At 37.6% G+C, this 24367-nt stretch overlaps 1 protein-coding gene across 1 annotated transcript in view; it reads right to left on the reverse strand.

Moving 5' to 3' along the window:
- The window catches only part of LOC138387143 (terminal uridylyltransferase 7-like), a 30106-nt gene that overhangs the window by 993 nt on the left and 4746 nt on the right, over positions 1-24367 (reverse strand). The window contains 8 exon segments of the mRNA XM_069474048.1: positions 13781-14106; positions 15271-15386; positions 17570-17661; positions 17745-17792; positions 19295-19472; positions 20069-20146; positions 20819-20908; positions 21934-22037. Coding sequence (XP_069330149.1) covers positions 13781-14106; positions 15271-15386; positions 17570-17661; positions 17745-17792; positions 19295-19472; positions 20069-20146; positions 20819-20908; positions 21934-22037 — 1032 coding nt within the window.

Below are 24367 nucleotides of genomic sequence, written 5' to 3' on the forward strand. Positions count from 1 at the left end.
GCGGAGGGCCAGATGAGCCAAACTTTTCAAAGCATAAATCAGTATCTTCACTTGCAACCAAACAGAACAGACCGCAAAGGATTCTCTGGCCAGAAATAAATATCTTGCATCATTACTTTGCAAATATGAAGTTGTACATGGTGATATTGTATTAATGACTTATTGATATTAAAGGAAAAAATGGAGTTTTATTATATTCACAGGTGAAGGACAGAAATGAGGATTACTAATTAAAACCATACCATAGAACAGTTACTAAATTTTGTTCTGGAGTATGAACAAATAGATCAACCAAACAGAAGAGAGTTGAGAAATTCTTAAGTGATTATGTATAATAAAGTAGAATATGATGAAGGGTGCATTTCAACCCAACAGGGGAAAGTATGGATTACTCAATAACTGGTATTATGTCAAATAAGTAAATTCGTGGGCGAGAAGCGGGTTGCTTTCCTGCCTCACACCATAACCTTAATCTCCAGCCATTCCAAGTGAATTACATAATTAATGTACATATAAGAAAGTCAGGGCCGGGCGCGGTGGCTCACGCCTGTAATCCTAGCACTCTGGGAGGCCGAGGCGGGTGGATTGCTCAAGGTCAGGAGTTCGAGACCAGCCTGAGCGAGACCCCGTCTCTACTAAAAATAGAAAGACATTATATGGACAACTAAAAATCTATATAGAAAAAATTAGCCGGGCATAGTGGCGCATGCCTGTAGTCCCAGCTACTCGGGAGGCTGAGGCAGTAGGATCGCTTAAGCCGAGGAGTCTGAGGTTGCTGTGAGCTAGACTGACGCCACGGCACTCACTCTAGCCTGGGCAACAAAGTGAGACTCTGTCTCAACAAAAAAAAAAAAAAAAAAAAAAAAGAAAGTCAGGCTGGGCGTGGTGGCTAACGCTTATAATCCTAGAACTTTGGGAGGCTGAGGTGGGAGGATTGCTTGAGGCCAGGAGTTTGAGACCAGCCTGAGCAACATAGTGAAGAGACCGGTCTATAAAAAAAAAAATCAGCCAGATATGGTGTTTCATGCCTATAGGCCCAGCTACTTTGGAGGCTGAGGCAGGAAGATCCTTGAGCCCAGGAATTTGAGGTTGCATTGAGCTATAATGCTGCCACTGCACTCCAGCCTCAGCAACACAGTGAGACCCTGTCTACACATACACACATGTGCACACACAGTATAAGTAGAGGTGAATATTTATATAAATATGGGGTGGGGAACACTTTTCTAAGCACACCACCAACCACCATCCCTAATGGACTTACAAGTCATTAGAGAAAAGATAAACAACAATAAATAACTAGATAACGAAAAGGCAATATGTGAAAAAGAAAAAAAAATGGCATGACTATATGAAAAAATATTCAGTATCAGTGGGTAATCAAAGAAATGTAAATTAAAACAAGATATCAATTTTTGATTATCAAATTTGTTAGAGGAATAGATGATCAGGAAGTCAGGAAGGCGGGTAGAAATTTTGCTAAATAAATATTCCTAAAAACCTTTTAATAATTTAAAAATATAAACAACTTAAATGTCCCAAACTTGTGATATGACTAGGCATATATGAACTATGTATATAATGGAATACTAGGTATACACAAAAGGATAATTAATATGAAAAAATGAAGTCACAAAATTACATATCATTTTCATAAAAACCAAAAATTGAAAACAAACAAGAAAACCCACCAATTGTATATTATTGCCTCATTTATCTTATCTGTAAAATGACGACAATAATACCTATTCCCCTTGTTATTGTGAAGATTAAATGAATATACATAAAGCAAATGGAACAAGAGTACCTGGCACATAGAAAATCCTCAATAAATGTGAAATATTATTACATTAATGCAAAAAAGACAGGAAAATGTTGCCTCCAAAAAGTAAACAGCTAATGATAGAAAGGAGGGAGTATAGATGGTTTTTATTTTCTTCATTTTGCTTAACTATACCTTCTAAATTGTCCAAAGCAAATATATTAAGTATGCAAATGAAAACATCCTCCCCAAAAGCATACTTTCAAAGCAAGGCATCTAAATAATCAACTCACAGTGAAAAATATCAGCCAGGGAATTTTGTAGTATCAGTCAGGAAGCAACAAACCACTCTATTATTCCTACCACAGAGTGTCACTGTCTAGAGGTTTATAGGTCTATCTTTGATATTCTGAACTGCACTAAGTATTGAGATTAGGCTTTTCATTAGAGGGAAAAAAGTTTAGATCACTACCTTATACTTTGTACACATAGAAACTCCAGATGGATAAAGGTCTAAGTTGAAAAAACAAAGTTTAAAAACTGCTGGAAGAAAACAGAGATGGGTATCTTCATGACCTCAGGTTAGAGAAGAATTTCTTTTTTTTTTTTTCTTTTGAGACAGAGTCTCACTCTGTTGCCCAGGCTAGAGTGAGTGCCGTGGCGTCAGCCTAGCTCACAGCAACCTCAAACTCCTGGGCTCAAGCAATCCTACTGCCTCAGCCTCCCGTGTAGCTGGGACTACAGACATGCGCCACCATGCCCGGCTAATTTTTTCTATATATATATATTTAGCTGTCTATATAATTTCTTTCTATTTTTAGTAGAGATGGGGTCTCGCTCTTGCTCAGGCTGGTCTCGAACTCCTGAGCTCGAACGATCCGCCCACCTCGGCCTCCCAGAGTGCTAGGATTACAGGCGTGAGCCACCGCGCCCGGCCTAGAGAAGAATTTCTTAAAGATGATCCTAAATCATGAGCTGCATGACCATGAAACTAATGGTGGATAACCAATAATCTGATTATCTGAAAATTAAAAACTTTGGAGTGGCAACAGACAAAAAAGTTGAAACACAAGATATACTGGAGGAAGATATTTGGAATGTATATAATAATACAAGAGCAATATTCAGAATAAATGAAGAACCTTTACAAATTAATAGAAAATTTATATTTTCAAATTAGTAGGGAAATGATAATTCAACAGGAAAATGGGCAAATGATTTGAAGAGATAATTCAAAGAAGAGGAACTCCAAATGGCCAATAAAAATGTCCTTAGCATGACCAGAGTCAAGAAAATATACATGAGAACAATACCAAAGTAGTTTTCATCCATCGGATTTGTAAACATGAAAATTTTGACAAGAATCAAGTATTTGGAAGGATATGCAGAAATATTAATAACCCACATACTGCTGGTGGGAGTTATAATTGTTTCAGCCAGTAAATGGGTAATTTCGATAAATATGTAACTGAAATGCACATAAGCTATGATCTAACAATTTGACTTGCAGATACACATACCCTCATAGAATCTCTCATACATGCTCAAGAACACTCCCACAAGGATACTCCCTATAATACTGTTTACAACAGTAAAAAATCAGAAACAACCTGAATAATCATGAACTGGGTAATGGATACATAAAATATTTTGTATTCATATGATGGAAAATTGCAAAAAAAAAAAAAAAAAAAAAAAAACCAAAACTAAATCTACATATAGCAACATATAAAATTTTTAAGATAATTTTGTTAACTAGATATGAAAAAGGTTGTAGAATATTTTTTCTATTTTTCTTTTGTTCTACTTTATATATTTTTTATCTTTTTACTTTTTTATCACTATATTAACGAGGATTTTTTTTTTTTTAAAGAAGAGATGGGTTCTCACTATGTTGCCCAGGCTCACAGGCTCAATTATGGCGTCCTACAGCCTTGAACTCCTTGGCTCAAAGTAATGCTCCTGCCTCAGCATCTTGAGTGGCTGGGACTACAGGGACGTACCACTGCACCCAGCTTGTAGAACATTCTTATTATGCACTATGATATGCCATTTAAATTTAAAAATTTACCAAGGATACATTTGCTAAGGAATACATAATAAGAATTTTAAGAAGACTGGAAGAGGGATGGGTAAAAAAAGAAAAAGAACTGGAAGGACACTTAAATTCATAATAATGGATGCCTCTAGGGCTAAGGGGGATACGACAGAGGAAGTGGGCCTGGGGATGGTAGTCAAGGGCACTTCCATCACCTTAGTGATTGATCTGTTTTAAAAAAGACGGAAAAACAATGCCAATTCTTTAGAAGATGAGTTATTGTTATATCATTATTTGTACCTGTTTGTTTTCCCCAAAATGTTACTCTAAGAATAGTACTAACAGTTGTACTACTATATCATTTAAACATGTAATCTACCACATTAAAACTTTAAGAAGACAGAATAATGGCCAGCAAACATATAAAAAAATGCTCAACATCTCTAATCATTAGAGAAATTCAAATGAAAACCACAATGAGATACCACCTAACCCCAGTGAGATTGGCCTCTATCAAAAAATCCCAAAACAACAAATGCTGGCGAGGATGTGGAGAGACGGCAACATTCTTACGCTGCTGGTGGGACTGCAAATTAGTGCAACCTCTGTGGAAAAGAATTTGGAGATACCTCAAAGAGCTAAAAATAGAAATACCACACGATCCAGCAATAGCACTATTAGGCATCTACCCAAAAGAGCAAAAGACATTCTATAATAAAGACATCTGCACCTGAATGTTTCTGGCAGCACAATTCACTATTGTGAGGATGTGGAAACAACCCAAGTGCCCATTGATTCATGAGTGGATTATTAAAATGTGGTATATGTATACAATGGGATATTACTCAATTATAGGAAACGACAGGGATCTAGCAACCTCTTATATTTTCCTTTGGCCCATTATTCAAAGTGAGGTATCACAGAATCAGAAGAATAGGCTCCACATGTACTTGCCATCAAATTGGCACTGACTGATCAACACTATGGTGCTCACAGGGTAGTAATATTCTCCAGGGATGAGGAGACTGGGGAGGGGTAGACTCACAACTAATGGACATGGTGAGCATTGCAGAGGGGAAGGGCATGCCTCTAATCCCTGCTTGGGTGAGGTAAAGACATAATATGGAACCAAAATGTTTGTACTCTCATAATATCCTGAAATAAAAATAAAATAAAATAAAATAAAGCTTTTTTTATTATTCCTGAACATCATATAAAATATTTGCACGTAAAAAAACAGAGTACTAAAAATAAGAATAAACTTTTATATAATGCAGGGGAAGAACATAAAATTTATAAAATTTTGTAAGCATGACTTGAAACCACCCCAAAGTTGGCTAGATCAAACTATTAAAACAAACATACATCCGTATGACAAACACATCTAAGTGAGATTAAAAGAATAACAAACTGGCTTCGGAGGTGGTAATGGATGATGCAACATATTTGACAAAGCATGAATCAATTCCTACATAGAAAGCACTCCTAAAAACAGATATGAATATTATAGTACAAAAATATAAAGACATAAAGAAATACAAATGAAAACAGGCAAAAAAATGTTAGAGTTCAATGGTAATTGTAGAAATTCAGGAAGATTGGCAAAATAAAAAAAGACTACCCTTTGAAGTCAGGGTATGGGAAACAGGTCAACACTGACTCTCTAGGATTGGGAACAATTACAATTTGGCATCACCACCAAAACGGACATACTTTTTAACCTATCATTCGTGTAAGTGGGGATTTATCCTGACGAAATAACTAGGCAAATACGCAAACATTCATTATAGTGCTTTATATAAACAGTGGTCTTCGAACTCGGGTCCATGTGTCCCTGCGCCTACTTGACAGGGCATGTAGGCAAGGATAGTTTTAAGAGAGTCAATTTCCAGATCCTCAACTTATACACGTACTGTCTTAAAACTGGTAAGTCTGTGAATGCCTCTGTGGTCAAAGCTTTGGGCCGGTTCTCAGCAATCACTCCACTTTCCCTTTCCAACTCCCTTTTACCAATTATTCTTCTCCTACTTTCCAAAAGAAAGTCATCTCCTAACCACCAAATCTTACTGTGGTGCAGTGTCACGAGGTGAAAAAACCCGGAAAGGCAGGAGGCAAACAAAATGCTGATAGCTGTGGTAAATGTGAATGCCTCTAATAAAAATGCAAATGTTTAGCTTTTGTAAAATTACATTGATAGCCGATAACCATTACAAATACTTTTTGATGCTACATCACTATGTGATTTCTGGTCATATAATTAAGGAATCAAAATAAATGAGTGGCACTGTTGCAATACATCTTCTGTTTCCAAACTAATAGTAAGTATGATAAACTTGAAGATATGTATAATAAAAATAAATCATTTTATGATAAAATCCTGTAGAGGAAGTACAGCAAAGGCATTCAAGGAGGAAAGGGAAATGATATAAAATTTCTGTCTGTTAAAGAAGAGCTGTGAGTGGGTATGAAAAAGCAATGATACTTATATTTCATTTAACACATTTAAAGCTGATCTAAAAATTTTAAAATGTCATATTTATAACACTTCCCCTCAAAATTACATGCTTGGCAATTATAATGAAAAATTTATGTATCAACTTAAAAATGTGCCAGATGATATATGAGCTTCCAATATTTTGGGAGAGAGTAGGTAAGTAAAAAAGTTTTGAAGATACTGGTATACCAAATATTTGAAAACAGCCAGTCTATTAATAAGGAATGATTAGTAAATAATGTTATATCTGACAATGAAATCTCCCCATACTACTTTTAAAAGTATTTCTATTATTCTAAATTTATCATAAAGATCACTGTTTTGTTTTTGTTTTTGTTTTTTTAAATCAGTAGGCTTTAAAATTCTGATCGAAGTTACTTAAGTATACATCCTCATGAGGATGAAAAGATAACCACCAATCTCTGATAGCATTTCTAATTTTTAAGATTTCAAGCCAAGATCAAAATGAAATAAATGAAAAAACAGATTATTTTGTCCTATAAATTAGAAGAAATACATTATAGCAAGGTTGGAGACTTTCTGTTCACTACAATAACAAAGGGAAGCGATAATTTATTGTGTGATGTGTCTGATGCTGTGTTGAGTGCTTTATCTATATGAAGTTAATCCTACCAATTGTCCTGTGAGGTGTTAGCCCCAATTTACCAATAAGGAGACCAAGGCACAGACAGGCTAGATAACTTGACAGAGATCACACAACTAGTAAATGTTTGGGCTGGATTTCAAACCCAACGGTCTGACTAAAACTCACGGTTTTGAGTCAGGGTCTCACTCTACTGCCCAGGCTAGAGTGCAGAGGCATCATCATGGTTCGCTGCAGCCTTGAACTCCAGGACTCAAGTGATCCTCCTGCCTCAGCCTCCCAAGTAGCTAGGATTACAGGCGTGCACCACTATGCCTGGTTAATTTTTTTATTTTTTGTAGAGACGGTGTCTGGCTGTGCTGCCCAGGCTGGTCTTGAACTCCTGGTCTCAAGTGATCCTCCTACCTCGGCCCCCAAAGTGCTGGGATTACAGGTGTGAGCCACTGCATCCAGCCAAAACTCATGTTCTTGACCATTCTCCCTCTTAATCTTATTTCTTCAAAATGTGTTCACATTTAATCAATAAAACTTACTGAATATATAAGGCACTGTGTTAGCCATGTGTATGTGGGGGAGGGAGGTAACAATGAAGAGCAAGGAAATCCTTGGAACTTTCTGTCTACTAATACCTAGTTTGGGAGTTAAGAACTCTATGCAGCCTAGTAGAAAGGCATGGAGGCAGTATCAGGAGAGGAAAGAACCTGACTGAGGGCTCACTGGGGGGCGGGGGGGGGGGTGCTCTTATCTTCTCTAGCACCCTGTAAGATAGGCGGTGTCAGCACTAATTCAATGGAGTTGACCTCTGGTGCAAGAGAAGCTAAACCTCTTGCCAAAGGTCCATGCAGCTAAGTATGAGAGCAGGGGCTGTCCACACCAGCACACTCTCTTAGGAAACTACTAGTGGGTCACAGACAGACTTAATACTACGGAAAGGAAGAGCTTTGGGGAAATCAATACTACTTACAGTTGAGACATTATTTCACACTTATAACAATGTAGGTGATTTGCATGCATTTATTAAGGAAAAACTTAATCTGTCATATACTTACTTGAAAAGTTTAATTTATTGGACGGATTTTAACCACCTATAAATGTTTCCTTTTTTTCTTGTATAAGGTATCATAGTTATTGTAATACATTTTCTCTGTAGTAAATCTTTTACTGAGAAGATAATTACAGAAATCCTATCTTATTGTCAATTGATAATGCCAAGCATCCCTATTTCTCCCACTTTAAAACAAATTATAAAATTATAGTAAAATTCTGCTTTCAAATGTGTGAAGTCTTCAGCAGGAACAATGCTGGGACCTGCAGGCGTGGCAATACCCTGCAGAGATAACGACATATCAATGGAATCAACACCACAAGCTTTTTGTTGCTCTCACGCATGCAGGTGCTGGTCTGAGTACTTTCGCATGAATTTCTCAACATCCCTGCCAGTCAGGTATTATTATCATCCCCTATTTATAGGTGGGAAAACTGAGGCACGTGGAGGATAAGGAGGTCTTTCAAGATCACGAAGCTAGAAGTCACAGCCATGTGATCTGACTGCGGGAAACCATGTTCTTAAACACTACGATACCTTATATGCTTGGCAAAATGAACATCTTGACCAAAGAACGATCAGTATTTTTCCTATGTAAAATGTTTTGAAAATATCTGAAGGCTGAAGCTTATAAAAGTAACATTCTTTAGGTTTGTCTACACATGGTATCTATGTGAACCTCAAAATCTCAGAGGAGTTATGGGGAAAAGAATTCCACCAACATGGGTTGGAGTGTTTCCCATGTACTTTCATCTCTTGGACTCACTCTCAGAGTCAACTTGGGTGTGATCTAGCGCATCAATCTCCTCAGCTACCTTTCAGGGTTGCTCTCAATATCAGCTCACCCCACAGCAGGCCCCATTCTCATTTCACTTTTATTTGATGTAGGGGTTTTTCCCAATAGAACTATTCTCTTTTTTTTTTTTTTTTTTTTTGAGACAGGATCTCGCTCTGTTGTCCAGGCTAGAGTGCAGTGGCATCATCAAAGCTCACTGCAACCTCAAACTCCTGGCCTCAAGCAATCCTCCCTCCTCAGACTCCTGAACAGCTGGGACTACAGGCACACGCTACCATGCTCACCTAATTTTTCTATTTTTTGTAGAGACAGGGGTCTCACGCTCTTGCTCAGGCTGGTCTCAAATTCCTGACCTCAACTGATCCTCCCACCTCGGCCTCCAGGGTGCTAGAATTACAGGCGTGAGAAACTGCACTCACCAAACTCTTATTTTTAAGTCCATGGATTCCACTGAGAATAATTACAAACCTTCCCAGGACACAGTTGCTCTAATGTTTTCTCATAGAGCCTACTTATCTGCCTATTTACCTTTCTTTTATTTATTTATTTTTATTTTTTATTTTTATTTATTTTTTTTGTTGTTGAGACAGCGTCTCACTTTGCCAAGGCTAGAGTGAGTGCCGTGGCGTCAGTCTAGCTCACAGCAACCTCAGACTCCTCGGCTTAAGCGATCCTACTGCCTCAGCCTCCCGAGTAGCTGGGACTACAGGCATGCGCCACTATGCCCGGCTAATTTTTTCTATATAGATTTTTAGTTGTCCATATAATGTCTTTCTATTTTTAGTAGAGACGGGGTCTCGCTGAGGCTGGTTTCGAACTCCTGACCTTGAGCAATCCACCCGCCTCGGCCTCCCAGAGTGCTAGGATTACAGGCGTGAGCCACCACGCCCGGCCTTACCTTTCTTTTAAATTTTGATCATAAAGAGATCTGATGCCATTTCAAATGTTTTCCTCAATTATCTAAAAAACCCAAAAAACTGTAAAATTCACACATCAAGAAAAAAAAATGCCTAGTTCTATTTAGATCATTTTTTACTTGAGATAATCCATCTTGCTATTGACAGACACTTAAATAAGTCAATAATTCCATTAATTTTTCTCCTGTTAATAACATCCAAAGTACAGGAAGGTTCCCTGCGGCTATGGAGGGGGCCTGCAAGGGACTCGGCCATCCATGGGTTTGGTATCCGCAGGGGATCCTAGAACCAATCCCCAGAGGATACGATGGACTTTAGAGACAACCCTCACTGACCACTTTGTCTTGGTCTCCTTTGTTTATTTTCCTGGAGTCTCTAAATTGGCTGCTCGACATCTCTACTCGGGTATCCAAAAGGTATCTTAAACTTACACGTCTAAAATAGAACCCTATTTCTGCTCCAAACCTTCTATTTTCTGAGTCTTCCCCTGCACAGTAAATTCAACCTATATTTCTCCAGTGTTTAGGCCAAAAATTGAACTCTCATCTCTGAATCACTTTTCTCTCACACTTCACCATCTAATGCATCAACAAATCTTGTTGGTGCTACGTTCAAAACATCCCGAATATGACCAGTCATCTCTCCCTCCTCAACTACTGCGGTAGCCTCCTACTAGGTCTTTTAAAATAACATCACTCCTTGGCTGACAACCCTGCAAGAGTCTCTCATCTAACTTAGAGAAAAAAACTCCAGTGGCTACGGTTGCTGAAGACACTTCCCAGTTCAGACTCATTTGCTCTCTGTCCTCACCTCCTGCTGCTCACCCCCTGGCCCACTCCACTCTTGCCACACTGCCTCAGTGGTGCTGCAGAAAGAACTGTTTTCAGCTCTGCATGTAACAGTCCAATGCCAATCTCCCCCTGACTTGCCCCTTTGTTTCATTTGAGTCTTTGCTTAAATGTTACTTTATCAGAGAGGCTGCCTCTTCGTCCAACACTCTCTTTCCCTTTTCCTGCATTGTATTTCTTCTTAGCATCTGCCACCACGTGAAATATTATTAATATTTACGCATTTCTTCATTGTCTGTATCTTCTGACAAGAACGTACAGGCAATGAGAGAAGGGGCTCTGCTTGCTCACTGAGGTATCTTTAGTGCTGAAGCCAGTGCCCTGCACTTAGGAAGGGAGGGGGAAGCTTAAGTATTTGCTGAAGGAATGAATAAATGGTGTAGCTGAGAGGTGAGGAGTGGAGTTCAGGCTAACAATTACTTTCTTTCCTTATTTTGGTGCATAGCAAATAATTTCACCAGGAGAAAACACTGCTGTTAAGACAGAAGCAATTTCAAAGCAGAAACAAAAAGCATGGGGGAGGAACAAATAATTGAAGACTATGGTTACTACTCAGGGGTAGTATAAGAATCACCAGGAACGTTTACAAAATACACAGGCCCATGCATAACCACTGAAGAATCAGATTTAGGAAATGAAGGTGGAGGCCAGGAAACTGTATTTTTAAAAGCTACCCCAAGTGATTCTGATGTCCATCCCTGTTAAAACTACTTATTCAAAGGAAGAGTGCAAAAGGCATGTGGTAAAGTATACAGTAAATAAAATAACACATATTTGTTTCATTTTTAAACCCACATACCTGACTGGGGACTCAAAAAAACTGCTGTTTTTTGTTGCTTTTTGTCTTCATGTAAAAGCACTGCCTAAAACATGAAACACACTGGCTTACAAAATCGGAAGGAATAGCATCTGAAACAGCCTTAAAACCAAAACTGTATCGAAGGAGAGCTGAAGTTAGTCGTGTGGGAGTGGAATTTTGCAAGTTAACTGAAAAGCAAGACACATAAGCTGGAATATTTAAACAAGGCCCTGCCACCCAGTGCCCAGCAAGCCTCACCACACACAGCAGGTGCGCGGCTCAGAGGAGCGCTGAGGGTTAGTCAGGAGGAAGGAGGGCCCGGTGCTGCTGGCACCTCGCTGGGGACCTGGCACAGAGGGGTGAGCACTCGGTAAGTGTCTCTTGAATAAAGAGATGACAGAGCGGCTTCCTTCTCAGTTTTGAGCTAGGTTTACCTGAACAAATGTACCAGTTGGTCTCAAAGGGCCTAGGTGAAGAAGGGGGTCCAAATACATAATCTGATTTAGTCATACCTAAAAAAGAAATCAGCACTTTTTGTTTCTACTTTCGACTCAAAGCAGTTCTGTTTTCAAACTTTCACAGAAAGAATTTTTGTTGTTATGACAGAAGCACCACTCAGGACGTTGTACAAACAGAAAATTAATATATTTGAAGAAATGAGAGGTAGGAGCATAATTTTTAGACAGGAAGACGCTGATTATGTTCAATTGCTACTGAAGGAGATTCACCATACTCTATCCCCACTTCTCCCTTCTGATTTCACTTTTGTAACACGATGACTACTTACTTCCATGTGTGACTACTGCATTCTGAAGAAACCACACTCCTAGATGTGTGCTCATCCTTAGGCCTGATAATCCCCCTGCCACCAGGATATGCATCCCCCATCTTTGATTTGCTGTTGCACCCTCAGACTGCCAGAATCACTGCTCTGTTTGGAGAGCTTCACTAGTAAACAACTTAAAACTTGCAACTAGCTAGAAAAAAGAAATCCATCAAAGCTGGGGCAACTTTACCACTTTGTTGTACCTAAGAGGAACACAATGATAATCTGTTTCATGCTATTGGTAAACACAGACCTTGAGTTCTTATGAAGGGCAGCCTACAAAAATAATTTTGGTAAAATCATTTAAATCGTATCTACACTAATTACACTTTCCTTATCTGTAAACTGGGGATATTAATACTATCACATTTAACAGAAATGTTGTGAATATTAAATGAGATTATCCATGTAAAACCATGTAAAGTACCTAAAGCTAGTCAAAGCTGTTTCACCCATAAACATTTAAGTCCTATTTAAAAAATAATGGATAAAAATTTAAAAACTATATTTCTTTTTGTATAAAGTTCCTAAAAAAAAAAAACCACAAGAATGGGCAATCTAAAAATCTTCTGTCTTGAAAAAGATAGTACACTATTTTGCTGAATATGATAAAATAAAATGGAAGAAAGGTATTGTTGTTCCAAGAATTATAAACACTGGAGTATTTTAAGGAAATTGCAAAGCAGCGCCGACTCTTTTTTTTAATGCTATTCCCAAACACATACACACTAAGGATAGCAACAGGGTTAACTACTTCAATTAGGAAATGAAAAAAATGACTCCCCAGGGTTTCTTTTCTATGCTTATCAAATTCCATCCACTGGCACAAATTTATTCTGAGAAACAAAGTGAGAATGTATAAATTGCTTTGTAAATTATAGCTTACTGTACACACACAAGGTACTCTTGCACATAATAGACTCTTAAAAAGGTACCCACAACAGTCACTTCACCCATTTAGTAAAAATGGCCAATTCACATCCAACAATTCAAGGGGGCAAGATCTGTGCATGATTTTGAACTACTGATAATATATATTTTCTTCATCATAAGAATAATCATGCTTACTTGTAGAAAATGAAAATAAAAACTAAAGAAAAAATCCTCCATAATTCCCCTCTGCAGACATAAGCAGTGTTAACCGTGCAGCATACTTCTTCTAGTCCCTTTCCGGTGCACGCGCCTGCGTGCATACAGACAAAACTACCAGTGGCTCACTGTGAGCCTGCAAACACGGTCTAGTGTCCTCTGTTAACCTGGGCTACTGCCTCCCCCGTTGGCTGGCCAGTGATTTGATTTCAAAAGTGCACATACTGAGTAGCAAAGCTTAAGTTGTAGCTCGTTTTCTGGTCACTGAGGCTCCGTTGTTCAGGTACTAGGGATGATTAGACTTTCATTTCCTTGATAATCTTAGAAAAGCCCACTAAATGACTTTCATAAGACTCTAAATAAGGCCAGGAATAAGTGTTTAAGATGTACAGAGGATCAGAATTAAAGGGGGAGTGGGATTTCACTTTCTTAAAAACAGTATCTCTTTTGAGTAAATATATTTGTTGAAGCAATGAATATAACGAAAATAGTCAATAATTCTAAAAAGGAGATTTCCCTTGAGATGTTAGTGCAAACATCAAGGTGTGATAGGTGTCCCTACCTGGAGAGCCTTTAAACTGTGGGCATTCCTTTTTAATATGCCCTTCTCTTCCACAAATAAAACAACGTTTTTCTCTTAAGTCTTTGTCATCCTGTCTCTTCCATTTTTCCACTGGTAGCCTGAGAATCTTCTCCCTCCCCAGGTCGACAGCTGCCCTCACTGGCTTGGCTTTCTGAGGTGTGCACTGCATGGGCTTATCTTCTTTTGTTAACACCTCCCTTTCTGTATACTTGTTTTGAATTTCTTTGTCCTCTTTGCTTCTTTTTTCTTTGTTCTCAGGGTATCTTTGGTTCAGGCCATCTTCCTGATCTCGCCGTCGCCTCACTCTGTAGAAGACATCATACCAGTAGGAAAAATCTTAATAGAAACCTTACACAATATTAAGCCAACTCCAGAGTTATGAGATAATCAGAAATGGAAGGTATCAAAGGGAAAAGCAAAAACTTAACAAACTAAAGTCCACCTTCTCTATTAAGAAGTTACCTCAGGGCTTAAAGGTATAATTTTTCATTTTCAAACTTGCTCTAGTCTTATAAAACCAATTTTTGTAATTAGTGGGACTCCTTGGTTCAGTGAAACTCAAATTGTCCTTGGAATGGTGTTGACTAGCCTTTCTGGTACATTAGCATTCTTGACTAGGCGCTGGAAATTTGAGATGTGAAAGTGTAAGTTCACAAAGAACAATGGTTATAAGGAGATTTGTGTTCTTAAATTATCAATATCATTTCTCCTTGCCCTATGTGATCACTGACTATTATTTGAGTAACAGGAAAAAGCACTAAAAAAAGAGCTCCTCAAATTCCAGATGGTGACTTAATTTGAGTAGCATGTTTTAAAATAAGAATATTATTGTACAGTTAAAACCACCACTATTATTGCCCCAAACAACATGTCTCAAGCAAGCAATCAAAAACACACCCCTCTTTGCTCCCTATAAGCATCACCAGAAGAAAGCAGGGTGACCAAACTGAGCAGCTCACCTAATCATAGCAATTAATAAGGGTTAGGCTGAGTACAAACAAAGGGTCCTGCATTCTAGGAAACTGTTCATGAATATAAATCCCAACATGCTACATCTCAGTTGTTGTACATTAGAAATGTAACTGAAATACTGAAAAAGCTCATTCAACTGTTCACTGACTAAAAGATTCTGAACTTCTCACTACCGTAAGAGAAAAGAATTTTAGTTTCCTCTTTTCTTCTTCTGTCCTTGTTGGAGAGGCTAATTAATGATTAGGGCCGTGATCAAAATCAGGAAAGGAGATCAGGCCTGAAAGACTGCCACCCGCACCCCTGAGTCAATCCTAGTCGTCTATACTTAAAGCCATGTTTTAAATTACTTCATTTTGTTTAAAAAAACAAAACAACAAAACATTTATCTGAAAAATGCTGGATTTCATACAAGCTTATTTTCTTTTATGATAGAACCCCATTTAAAAACTGGAATAAGAAAATAAAAATGAAACCACCCCTTTTGAACATTTACTTACTTTCTCCTCATAGGACAGTCCTTCATGAAGTGTCCAATTTTCCCACAAATTCGACAACATCTATCATTTGGGGCCAGCTCTCCTTCAGTTAGCACATCTGGATCAAAAAACTACTCCTAGAAGAACAGAAATGTATAAAAGCCTCAACTATTAAACATAAAATCAAAATATATAACTATACATTAAACAGTGATCTTACATACTAATGTTGACGTATAATTATTTTCAATAAGTATTTTTACCACTTAATTAAAAAAAAATCTAAAACCATCAAAGTCTAAGTCAGGATAATTTTACCTAAATCCATTTTTGTCATACAGTTCAACACTAACCCTAAAGGTTTAAGCACATTTTTAAATAATCACATTATACCTCCCCTCGAGTCAGCTTCCCTAGGACGTGTGAGGAAGTAAGGCCAGGTACAAAGGCTTTGTTTTCTCATAAAATGTAAAGACTAACACCTAGTGAACTGAGGAACATGATTTGTATTACACAGATTACATTGAGTAAAAGAAAACGCTATGTGTTTACTGCATTGTTTTAGTGTGGCTCCTGACAGAAAAATAACAGAAGAAAGGAAAGACAATGGGTTTGGCCTCTTTGCCAAATTTAAAATTAAAGTGGGGACCAGCAGCACTGGCGCGTGACTCGGGAGCTTCGGGAAATGCAGAATCTTGGGCCTCACTCCCGACCTGCCAAATCAGAGTCTGCTTTTTAACAAAATCACCAGCTGATTTGTTTGAACAAGTTTCAGATGCACTGTTGTAGGAGACTGTCACCGCAATATCCAGCAAAAAACAGATGTACAGATGTCATCCAACATTGGATGTTTTATGAGTCTTCATTGTGGGGTGGGAGGGAATGAGGAGTTGTTGGTCAGAGGGAACAAAGTTTCAGACAGACAGGAAGAATCACTCTTGAGGTTTACTGCACAACAGGGCGACTACAGTCAGTAAGAATGTATTATATATTTCAAAATAACTAAGAGAGTAAATACAAATGTCACACCACAAAAAATGGCAAGTAAAGCAGTGGATATGTTAATTGGCTTGATTTAATCATTCCACACTGTATGCATGTATCAAAACACATTGTGGGCCAGGTGCCGGTGGCTCTGGCCTGTAACCCTGGCAATCTGGGAAGCTGAGGCAGGAGGACTCCTTGAGATCAGGAGTTCGAGAGCAGCATGAGCAAGAGCAAGACCGTCTCTACTAAAAATAGAAAGAAATTAGATGAAAAACAATAGGAAAAATTAGCCAGGTGTGGTGGTGCACGCCTGTAGTCCCAGCTACTCCAGAGGCTGAGGCAAGAGGATCACTTGAGCCCACGAGTTTGAGGTTACTATGAGCTAGACTGTTGCCACGGCACTCTAGCCCAGGCAACATACTGAGACCCTGTCTCAAAAAAAAAAAAAAAACCAAAACCAAACAAACAGAAAAAAAACACACTGTGCCACATAAATGCATACAATTTTTATGTGTCAATTTAAAATAACATTAATTAAAAAGTCTTTATTAAGGAAATTAATGCAGAAAAAATAACTTTAGTCTTAGCAAAATCATCTAGTCTCTAACCATTTTTCTCTCGCTGAAATATATTTTCTATGAAATAACATTTGGGTTTGTCTTCAATAACTGTGGTTCCTTAGAAACCTGAGTATCAGGTTACATAAGAACAGACAGTTCTTTAGTACAGGCAGCACTGTCATTCTCCTAGTCCTATTAAGAGGATTTATTATTCCCTTGCAAGCAGAATGGAAAATGTAGTTTCACATCAGGAGAGTGGAGGATGTACATAGATATGTACAAACTGGGCTTGGCCGAGGCCCGAATAAAGCTGAATGCTAGCAGAACAGCGAAGCTACCTACAAAAGCTGGCACAGATAATCAAGAATAAAAGGTATCAAAGGGAAAACCAAAAATTTAACAAATTTAAATTCACCTCTATTAAGAAGCTATTTGAAGGCTTAAAGGTGTAGTTTTTCTTTTTTTCATTTTCAAAGTTGCTTCAGTGCTGGTATTCATTTCCTTGGTATGTGTTACCCAAGGAAAAGAAACAGCAGCAAAATTAATTTTCCCACCCTAAGTCTACCTCTCTCTGCTCTCCTGATAAAAAACCTCCACCCAGGGACATTTAGAAATGGGGGAGGGGCTTTTGGAATTATTTTGCATTGTATTAATAATTATTTATCTTGGCTAGATTCACCAGACTTTCAGAGTATTATAGTTATTACTGAAGGACTATGTACAAATTAGGCACTTTTGAAATTATTTTTTTGGCATATCCAACAGACACTTACCATTTTTGAGGGGTAGTCCTATGGAAATCCTTTGACAGGAATACCAAAGACTCTTCTACCATTGATGAAAGCTTTCATTATGAAATTTGTCACTAAGAAGAAAAGAGTAAGAACTCAATTAGATGGATTAAAAAGAAAAGAGATTGCATTAAAATTTACAAACAAAATAACTTACTTTTCCTTGATAATCCAGCTCCAAGGTTATGATTCAAATCAAAAGGATCTAAGGAAAGAAAATTAAGGAGACTAAATAAGATAACAGGAAATGCCATTATTCATCTAATACGTGAAGCCCATATAACGAGAAGAAAGTATCATCTACTTTATCATTAATAACAGTATTAAATGACTGCCTTTTTATAATGAGCTTAAAATCTGTAATAAAGCTAAATAATATAGCTTTATTTTTAAAAAAAATTAAAAGTTTTTAATCAGCTTTAAAATTTTTTAAATTTAAAATTTTATTATTTTTTTAATTTTTGGTTTTTGTGGAAAAACTTGCCTAAATGTAAGGCAAGTTGTTCCACAGAAATGTCCATCAGAAAAGAGGGTGTTGATTTATATTTAACTCCTTACAAAATCCTGTATATTATTATTGGTTGCCTAATTTTTAATAAATACTGTTTGGAGAAGACACAATAGCCTGATATGAGGTGACACTAGTTCTGGATGCATATAGAAATCTCAAAATTTAAAACACTTTAGCACTGAATTTTCTTGCTAACTAACAAGTTTCGTAAAGATCACTTTAGAAAATAATTCAGCATGGAGATCACAAAACACAGTATGAATTAAAATATACACAGACACATTCACCTTTCCCAGTGTCATGCCAACGGCTATTTGGGTCTCAGGATACAATTTCCAGTAAAATCTTCATACAGACTCTCATATGATCTTTTATGTCTGCATCTCAAATGTCTTAGATAGCTGTATACCTGATATGTTTTGGAGTATTATTTTAATTGCTATGAGAAGTTACCTACTTAGTTTGGTGATGCTTTCTTCTGGTGATTTTTATGTGTGCAGGTATTTTTGGTTATTTGCTTGGTATAGTAGAGATACTACAATATTAGCTACTGTATAATTAAAAACACTACAACTACCACCACTGAAGTTTCCCAATTTTAGAATAGCTGGCTATATAATCATGAAGACTTCTTTATAGTTTAGCCTATTACTAAGAGTTCATCTGAAAGTAATGTAGAAAATAAAAGCAAAACATAAACCTTCAAAAATTGAACACAAATCATTAATAATTGGCAAGCTTCAATGGATCCTTGCACTCAATGGAAAAAGAAAAGGCTTGTCCACTGTTAAAATAAATGTCAAAATTTACATATAATTGACTTACAGGTAAACTCCTTCATCAACAGTAAACAAAGATCATGAAAATTCACCTAGTGGCACTCTTCAAACCCTTTAACAGGAAGGTTTTAAAAGTCCCATTGTCTTGAAGATGTCTTACCTGTACCGCTACCTTATTCTTCAGTATGTGCCCAATAATAGCAAAAGATTTGTCATGGTGAAAGGACAGTAGACATTTACAAATAAACCTTTAGGCTAGGAACAGACAAGCTGGTTTGGTGTGAGCAACAGTGGGACTGCTGCACTGCATATCTGGAGCAGCAGCTCCTAGCAGCTCTGGAAAAGCTCTGTAGGGAGGAAGAACAATGCCTTCATAGTTCAATCTCTATACTCTAACAGTTGTAATTCTATTTGTACCTTCAATAACAATGTATTTTGAGGTCCACTGTTTCTTAAAAGTTGTAAGCAGACTTTTTCTCCTGATGCTTATAACATGTTCTTTAAAATCAAATTCCTCTGTGTAGAAACGAAGAAGGCCCAGCCACAGCTGCCCAACAGATTCTGTATTTTTTCCATATTCTGGCCAATAGGCAGGCTAGAAATAGAAGGGAACAAGGGATATCACATTCTATAGTAAAGTGTTAAAATCAACATTTATTTGTATCTTGGGGAGTAAATTTGGATTCATTTCTAATTAACTAGTTTAAATAGACAAAAATATAATTATATAACTTTCCTTTCATATTTAAAAATACCATTTACATGAGTTTATTAATCTCCACTATATGACTTGGAGATAGGGAATGCTCAGAGTTTTTAGTGTTAAACCTCAGAACGTGTTAGTGAGAGAATCCCGAAATAAATTCTGAGAGTTTTGGTGCAGCCTAGGTTATTAGGTCTCTACAACTCAAAGACTCCCACAAAGCAAATGTTCCTTTACTTGGAATAAAGTTACTTAACCATTTAGAATTATTAGGCATTAAATAAATACTGTATATAGTCCCTAGACCCTCACCTAGCTTAATAAAATAGTTTCACTTCAAAGAAAACATCTATAAATTGCTAGTTTTTCATTATTATGATGTAAGTAAGTATAACAAACAAAAAAATTGTTGAAAAGCTACATTACAGCATAGTAGAGCTGATTTTTAGTCAACGATATAGGAAAATCTTTACTCTTAAAATACATACCAGTTCATCTATTTGATCAAAAAAATAAATATTCCAGCCATCAACAAATATTTCAGGTTTCTTTTCACCTTTGTATATCTGAAATTAAATTTTAAACTATTAGTATAGATTACAAACTTAATGCATTGATACAAAAACTTTTAGGAAAATAGTTAAAAATTTAACTATAGAACCACAGAATTTTAGAGAAGGAGGAGGGCTCAGAGATCACCCAGTTTTACAGGTAACAATTACAATGTTATTTACTAATACCTCTTGAAGGACAGGAATGACTGGTGGATTCTTCTGCTGGAGAAAATATAGCACCATAAGAGTGTATGCATATGATGGTAAGTTGCCTCTAGATGCATCACCGATATCACACATCTAGAGGGAAGGAAAACAAAGAACAAAGAAAAGATCACCAATGTTTACTGCTAGGTTTGCAGCCATTTGATTACCATAAAAGTAAGAGATGTTTATTTTGGGTACTAATAAAAATCACATTTTCGATGACTAAAATATGCCAGCAAAACCAACCCAACCCAACCCAATTCAACAAAGCAGTGGACAATTAGCCACAAGCAAGATCATATCACCGTGTAAAATTTCAGATAAAAAAATTTAGCTTGCTCCACAGGGCTTCCCAAATAGTTACAGGAAGTATGTGACATGACTATAATTCATTAACAAGTACAGATTTCATGTTTTCAACAAGGTGTGAAGATGCAATGAAATTTCATAATAAATCACAACAGGAAGCATACTCACCTTTGTAAATACTTTCATGGTATAACACAAATATTTCACTCTGGGATCAATGGCTGAATAAGCAGATAAAAGCCTTGTGTTATGAAGGGCCTGTTCAAAGGGAAATTACACTATAAGGCTATCCATTAGATGAAAAGGCTTTAAGTTGGAATATTCTAAATAAGTTTACAATGTGGTTCATTACACAGAGAAGACATTTAGACTGAAATTAACCTTTCCCTCTCTCTGAAGACAAGCTTCATTAATTCACTAGATAATAAAGAATTTTAAGTAACATCTGACTTCATGACCTCCATTATGTTAATGTCTTTAGTGTGAACATCTACAAAATAAGGGCTATTAACTAAACACTCTGTTCCCTTTAAGTATATGTAAGATCCCTTCACCCATGGTATTATTTCAATTAAATGTCCTCAGCAGCCAGAGAGATCCCATAAAGCCCTGAAACAAAACAGGTGTGAGAGTAAAAAGACTTGGGCATAGCTAGATTACACTGTGCCCATCTGAAAGCGTAGCAGTGTCTCCAAAGACACACTTCACCACAAATTAAAATAAAAGTTCAGACTGGGCACGGTGGCTCAGGCCTGTAATTCTAGCACTGTGGGAGGCTGAGGTAGGAGGACTGGTTGAGCTCAGGCACTCAAGAGCAACCTGAGCAACAGCGAGACCTCATCTCTACCAAAAAAATAGAAAAATCAGCTGGGCGTGGGTGGTGGCATGCGCCTGTAGTCCCAGCTACTCGGGAGGTTGAAGCAGGAGGATCGCTTGAGCCTAGGAGTTTGAGGTTGAAGTGAGCTATGACGGTGCTACTGCACTCTACCTGGGGCGACAGAGCAAGACTCTTGTCTCAAAAAAAAAAAAATTAAATAAATAATCAAACAAAGTTCAAACCAAATACAAGAGCCTGCCACTCTGACCACATTTTAAATGAATACTAACATTAAATGAATTCTCTGTTACATCCTTAGCTTCAGAACACTGCCAGGTACATAGCAAGCACTCATAAACAACTCTTGAAAGAATTAAGATGAAATAAATGGTTCACTCGAGATTTTCTCAAGTGAAACATTTGTTCCCCTAACCTCCCTAAAGAAAAAGCTGGAAGAAAATCTCACCAATGTGTTATACAAACTGATATCCACTTCCAGACCACTTCTCAAATGGAAGAACTTCACAATTGGCACCTTTGCTGTTGTAATAGGTAAGATGTTTCTCAAACCTAGTTTGGGAAATAAGATTGTACTATTAAATGCAGCAGCTAGGGATGTAAGTGGTTCTTGTGTTAATGTCCCAATTTAAAATGATGTAAGCCTAACTTTGGCTTGTTTCACTGCATTCACTAGGACTAGTTAAAGACTTCTCTGTAATTAACAAATATCTGGGAAGACTATTCTGGCAAGGTTTACATTTGTTAAACACATTAATGTTTGAACTACAAGAACCAAAAAGGCAAGCCACTGCCTTCCAGGAATTTAATGGTTCATGTGTACTCACTTCTTGTGTGCACAGGTGTGTGCACATGCATGCATGTATGTATCTGTGGGGGTGTGGTTTGCCTGACAAATAGCAAAATAGAGAAAACTACTAGAGTCTTTTTGTTTTTTGAGGAAAAGTTTTGCTCAGGCTGGAGTGCAGTGGCACAATCATAGCTCACTGCAGCCTCAAACTCAAGGGATCCTCCTGCCTCAGCCTCTCGAATAGCTAGGACTTCAGGTGTGTACCACCATGCCCAGCTAATTTTTTAATTTTTTGTAGAGATGGGGTCTCACTATGTTGCCTAAGTTGGTCTCAAACTCCTGGCCTCAAGTGACAGAGTCTGAATTATGTGTCCTACCTATTCTCTCCATATGACTATATCTAATTTGGAGAAAACCCTAGAGGCAATCGTTAAGAATCCTCAAAACAAGTCACTTACCATGAAGTTAGAAGTTACAAAGGTAATAGAAAGGAATCAACTTCCATAGGAGAGGAGAAAATTGCCTGAGCTGGGCTTTGAAAAAGAAGAACAACAGGCAAAAATAGTGGTGGCTGAAGGGATTTACCAGGCAAGGAAAACTTCACATGAACAAAGAGACAGCCTGAAAAAGAATGGCATGCTCAGGGAACTTCCATGGAATTGTGCAGGTTGTAGAATGAGCTTCGCGGAAAGGAATATGAGGAACAGGAAAGGGAGGAGAAACCAGAAGAGCCCAAACAGAGAACATATATATCCTGCTAAGAAATATCCTTAGAGGCAAAGAGAAGCCAATGAACTAGGTAGGAATCACTGACCACATCTAATTATACAATGCCCAGGCGATAGGTAGACTGGAGGCACCTGGAATAACAGAGGCAGGATGACCACTTATTTTTTTATTTTTATTTAACTTTTTTTTCTTTTGTATAAATATTCTTACTTTCTGCTGCTTTTCCTTATCTTGTCTTTGTCAGGCAAGGATGACTGTTTATGAACAATATCTGGGCCTGAACTCTCAGGGTGGCATCGGAATGAGAAGAAGCAAGTCATGTTTGAGAGTCTCTATAACGGGATGGGAAGGGAGGGGTGATAAAAGAGGAAGAGCGCTAACGGTAAGAGTTACCACTTCCTGAGCACCTAAAGTGTGACAGTAGCACGTGAAGGCTTCATTACAAACACTAAGGCTTATTTATCACTCTCACCTAACAGATGAAGAAACAGAGACCCGGCAAAAGTCACTTGCTTAGGAACATGCAGCTGATAAATTGTGGAGTTAGGATGTAAATTTAGGAAAGACTGACTCCAAACTTCTACTGAATCTAGTCAGGCTAATGTAGGTCAGGCTAATCATCACTTCACCTGTTTTGGTAATTCCAAGGATGCCAATGTCAACAACCAAGAAAGAGGATTCCGAAGCAAGGGCAGGTAGTGGAGGTGGCTGCAGTGGAAGGCAGGTGGTAAAGAGAAAGAAGAGTTCACTCTGAGATGTAGTTTGTTATGAGAGGCGGTGATATCTAGGACAGATACATAGTGATCGTATCACCCAACTCAGGACAAAATATCATTGAGAAACAGGAATGTTTGCAGAAAACACCTGTGTGGAGGTGTTTAGTTTGCCATGAAGGTTATGATATTACAAGATAGATGACAGCATAAATTTCAGGAAGAAAGGTCTGTATGGCAGATAAAGCAAATCTAACACACTGATTGGGAAAAAGGGAAAGGAAACTATTCACCAAATACTTAGAATTTGGTAGGCCCTGTACTTTAATGTATTTTCTTTCTTAATCTTAAATGCTAGCTCTATTATTTCCACTTTACAGATAAGGAACTGAGTGCCTGTAATGAGGCTGAGTGACTTTCTGGGATCACACAGCCCAGCAAGTGGGGAGCCAGGATTTAAAACCAGAGTCTGATTCTAGAATCTCCACCAACTATTTTGCTATACTAGCTCTAAATGAGACAGCTTCTTCCTCATGTTCTTCACATTTGGAATTTGACACTGTTGATCATTGTAACACTCATGAGCCTGTCCTCTAGCATTTCTTCACAGTATACCATCCTCGTCCTTTCATAAACCATTCCATTCTGCC

This window comes from Eulemur rufifrons, chromosome 7, assembly GCF_041146395.1.
Source record: "Eulemur rufifrons isolate Redbay chromosome 7, OSU_ERuf_1, whole genome shotgun sequence".
Classification (NCBI taxonomy): Eukaryota; Metazoa; Chordata; class Mammalia; order Primates; family Lemuridae; genus Eulemur; species Eulemur rufifrons.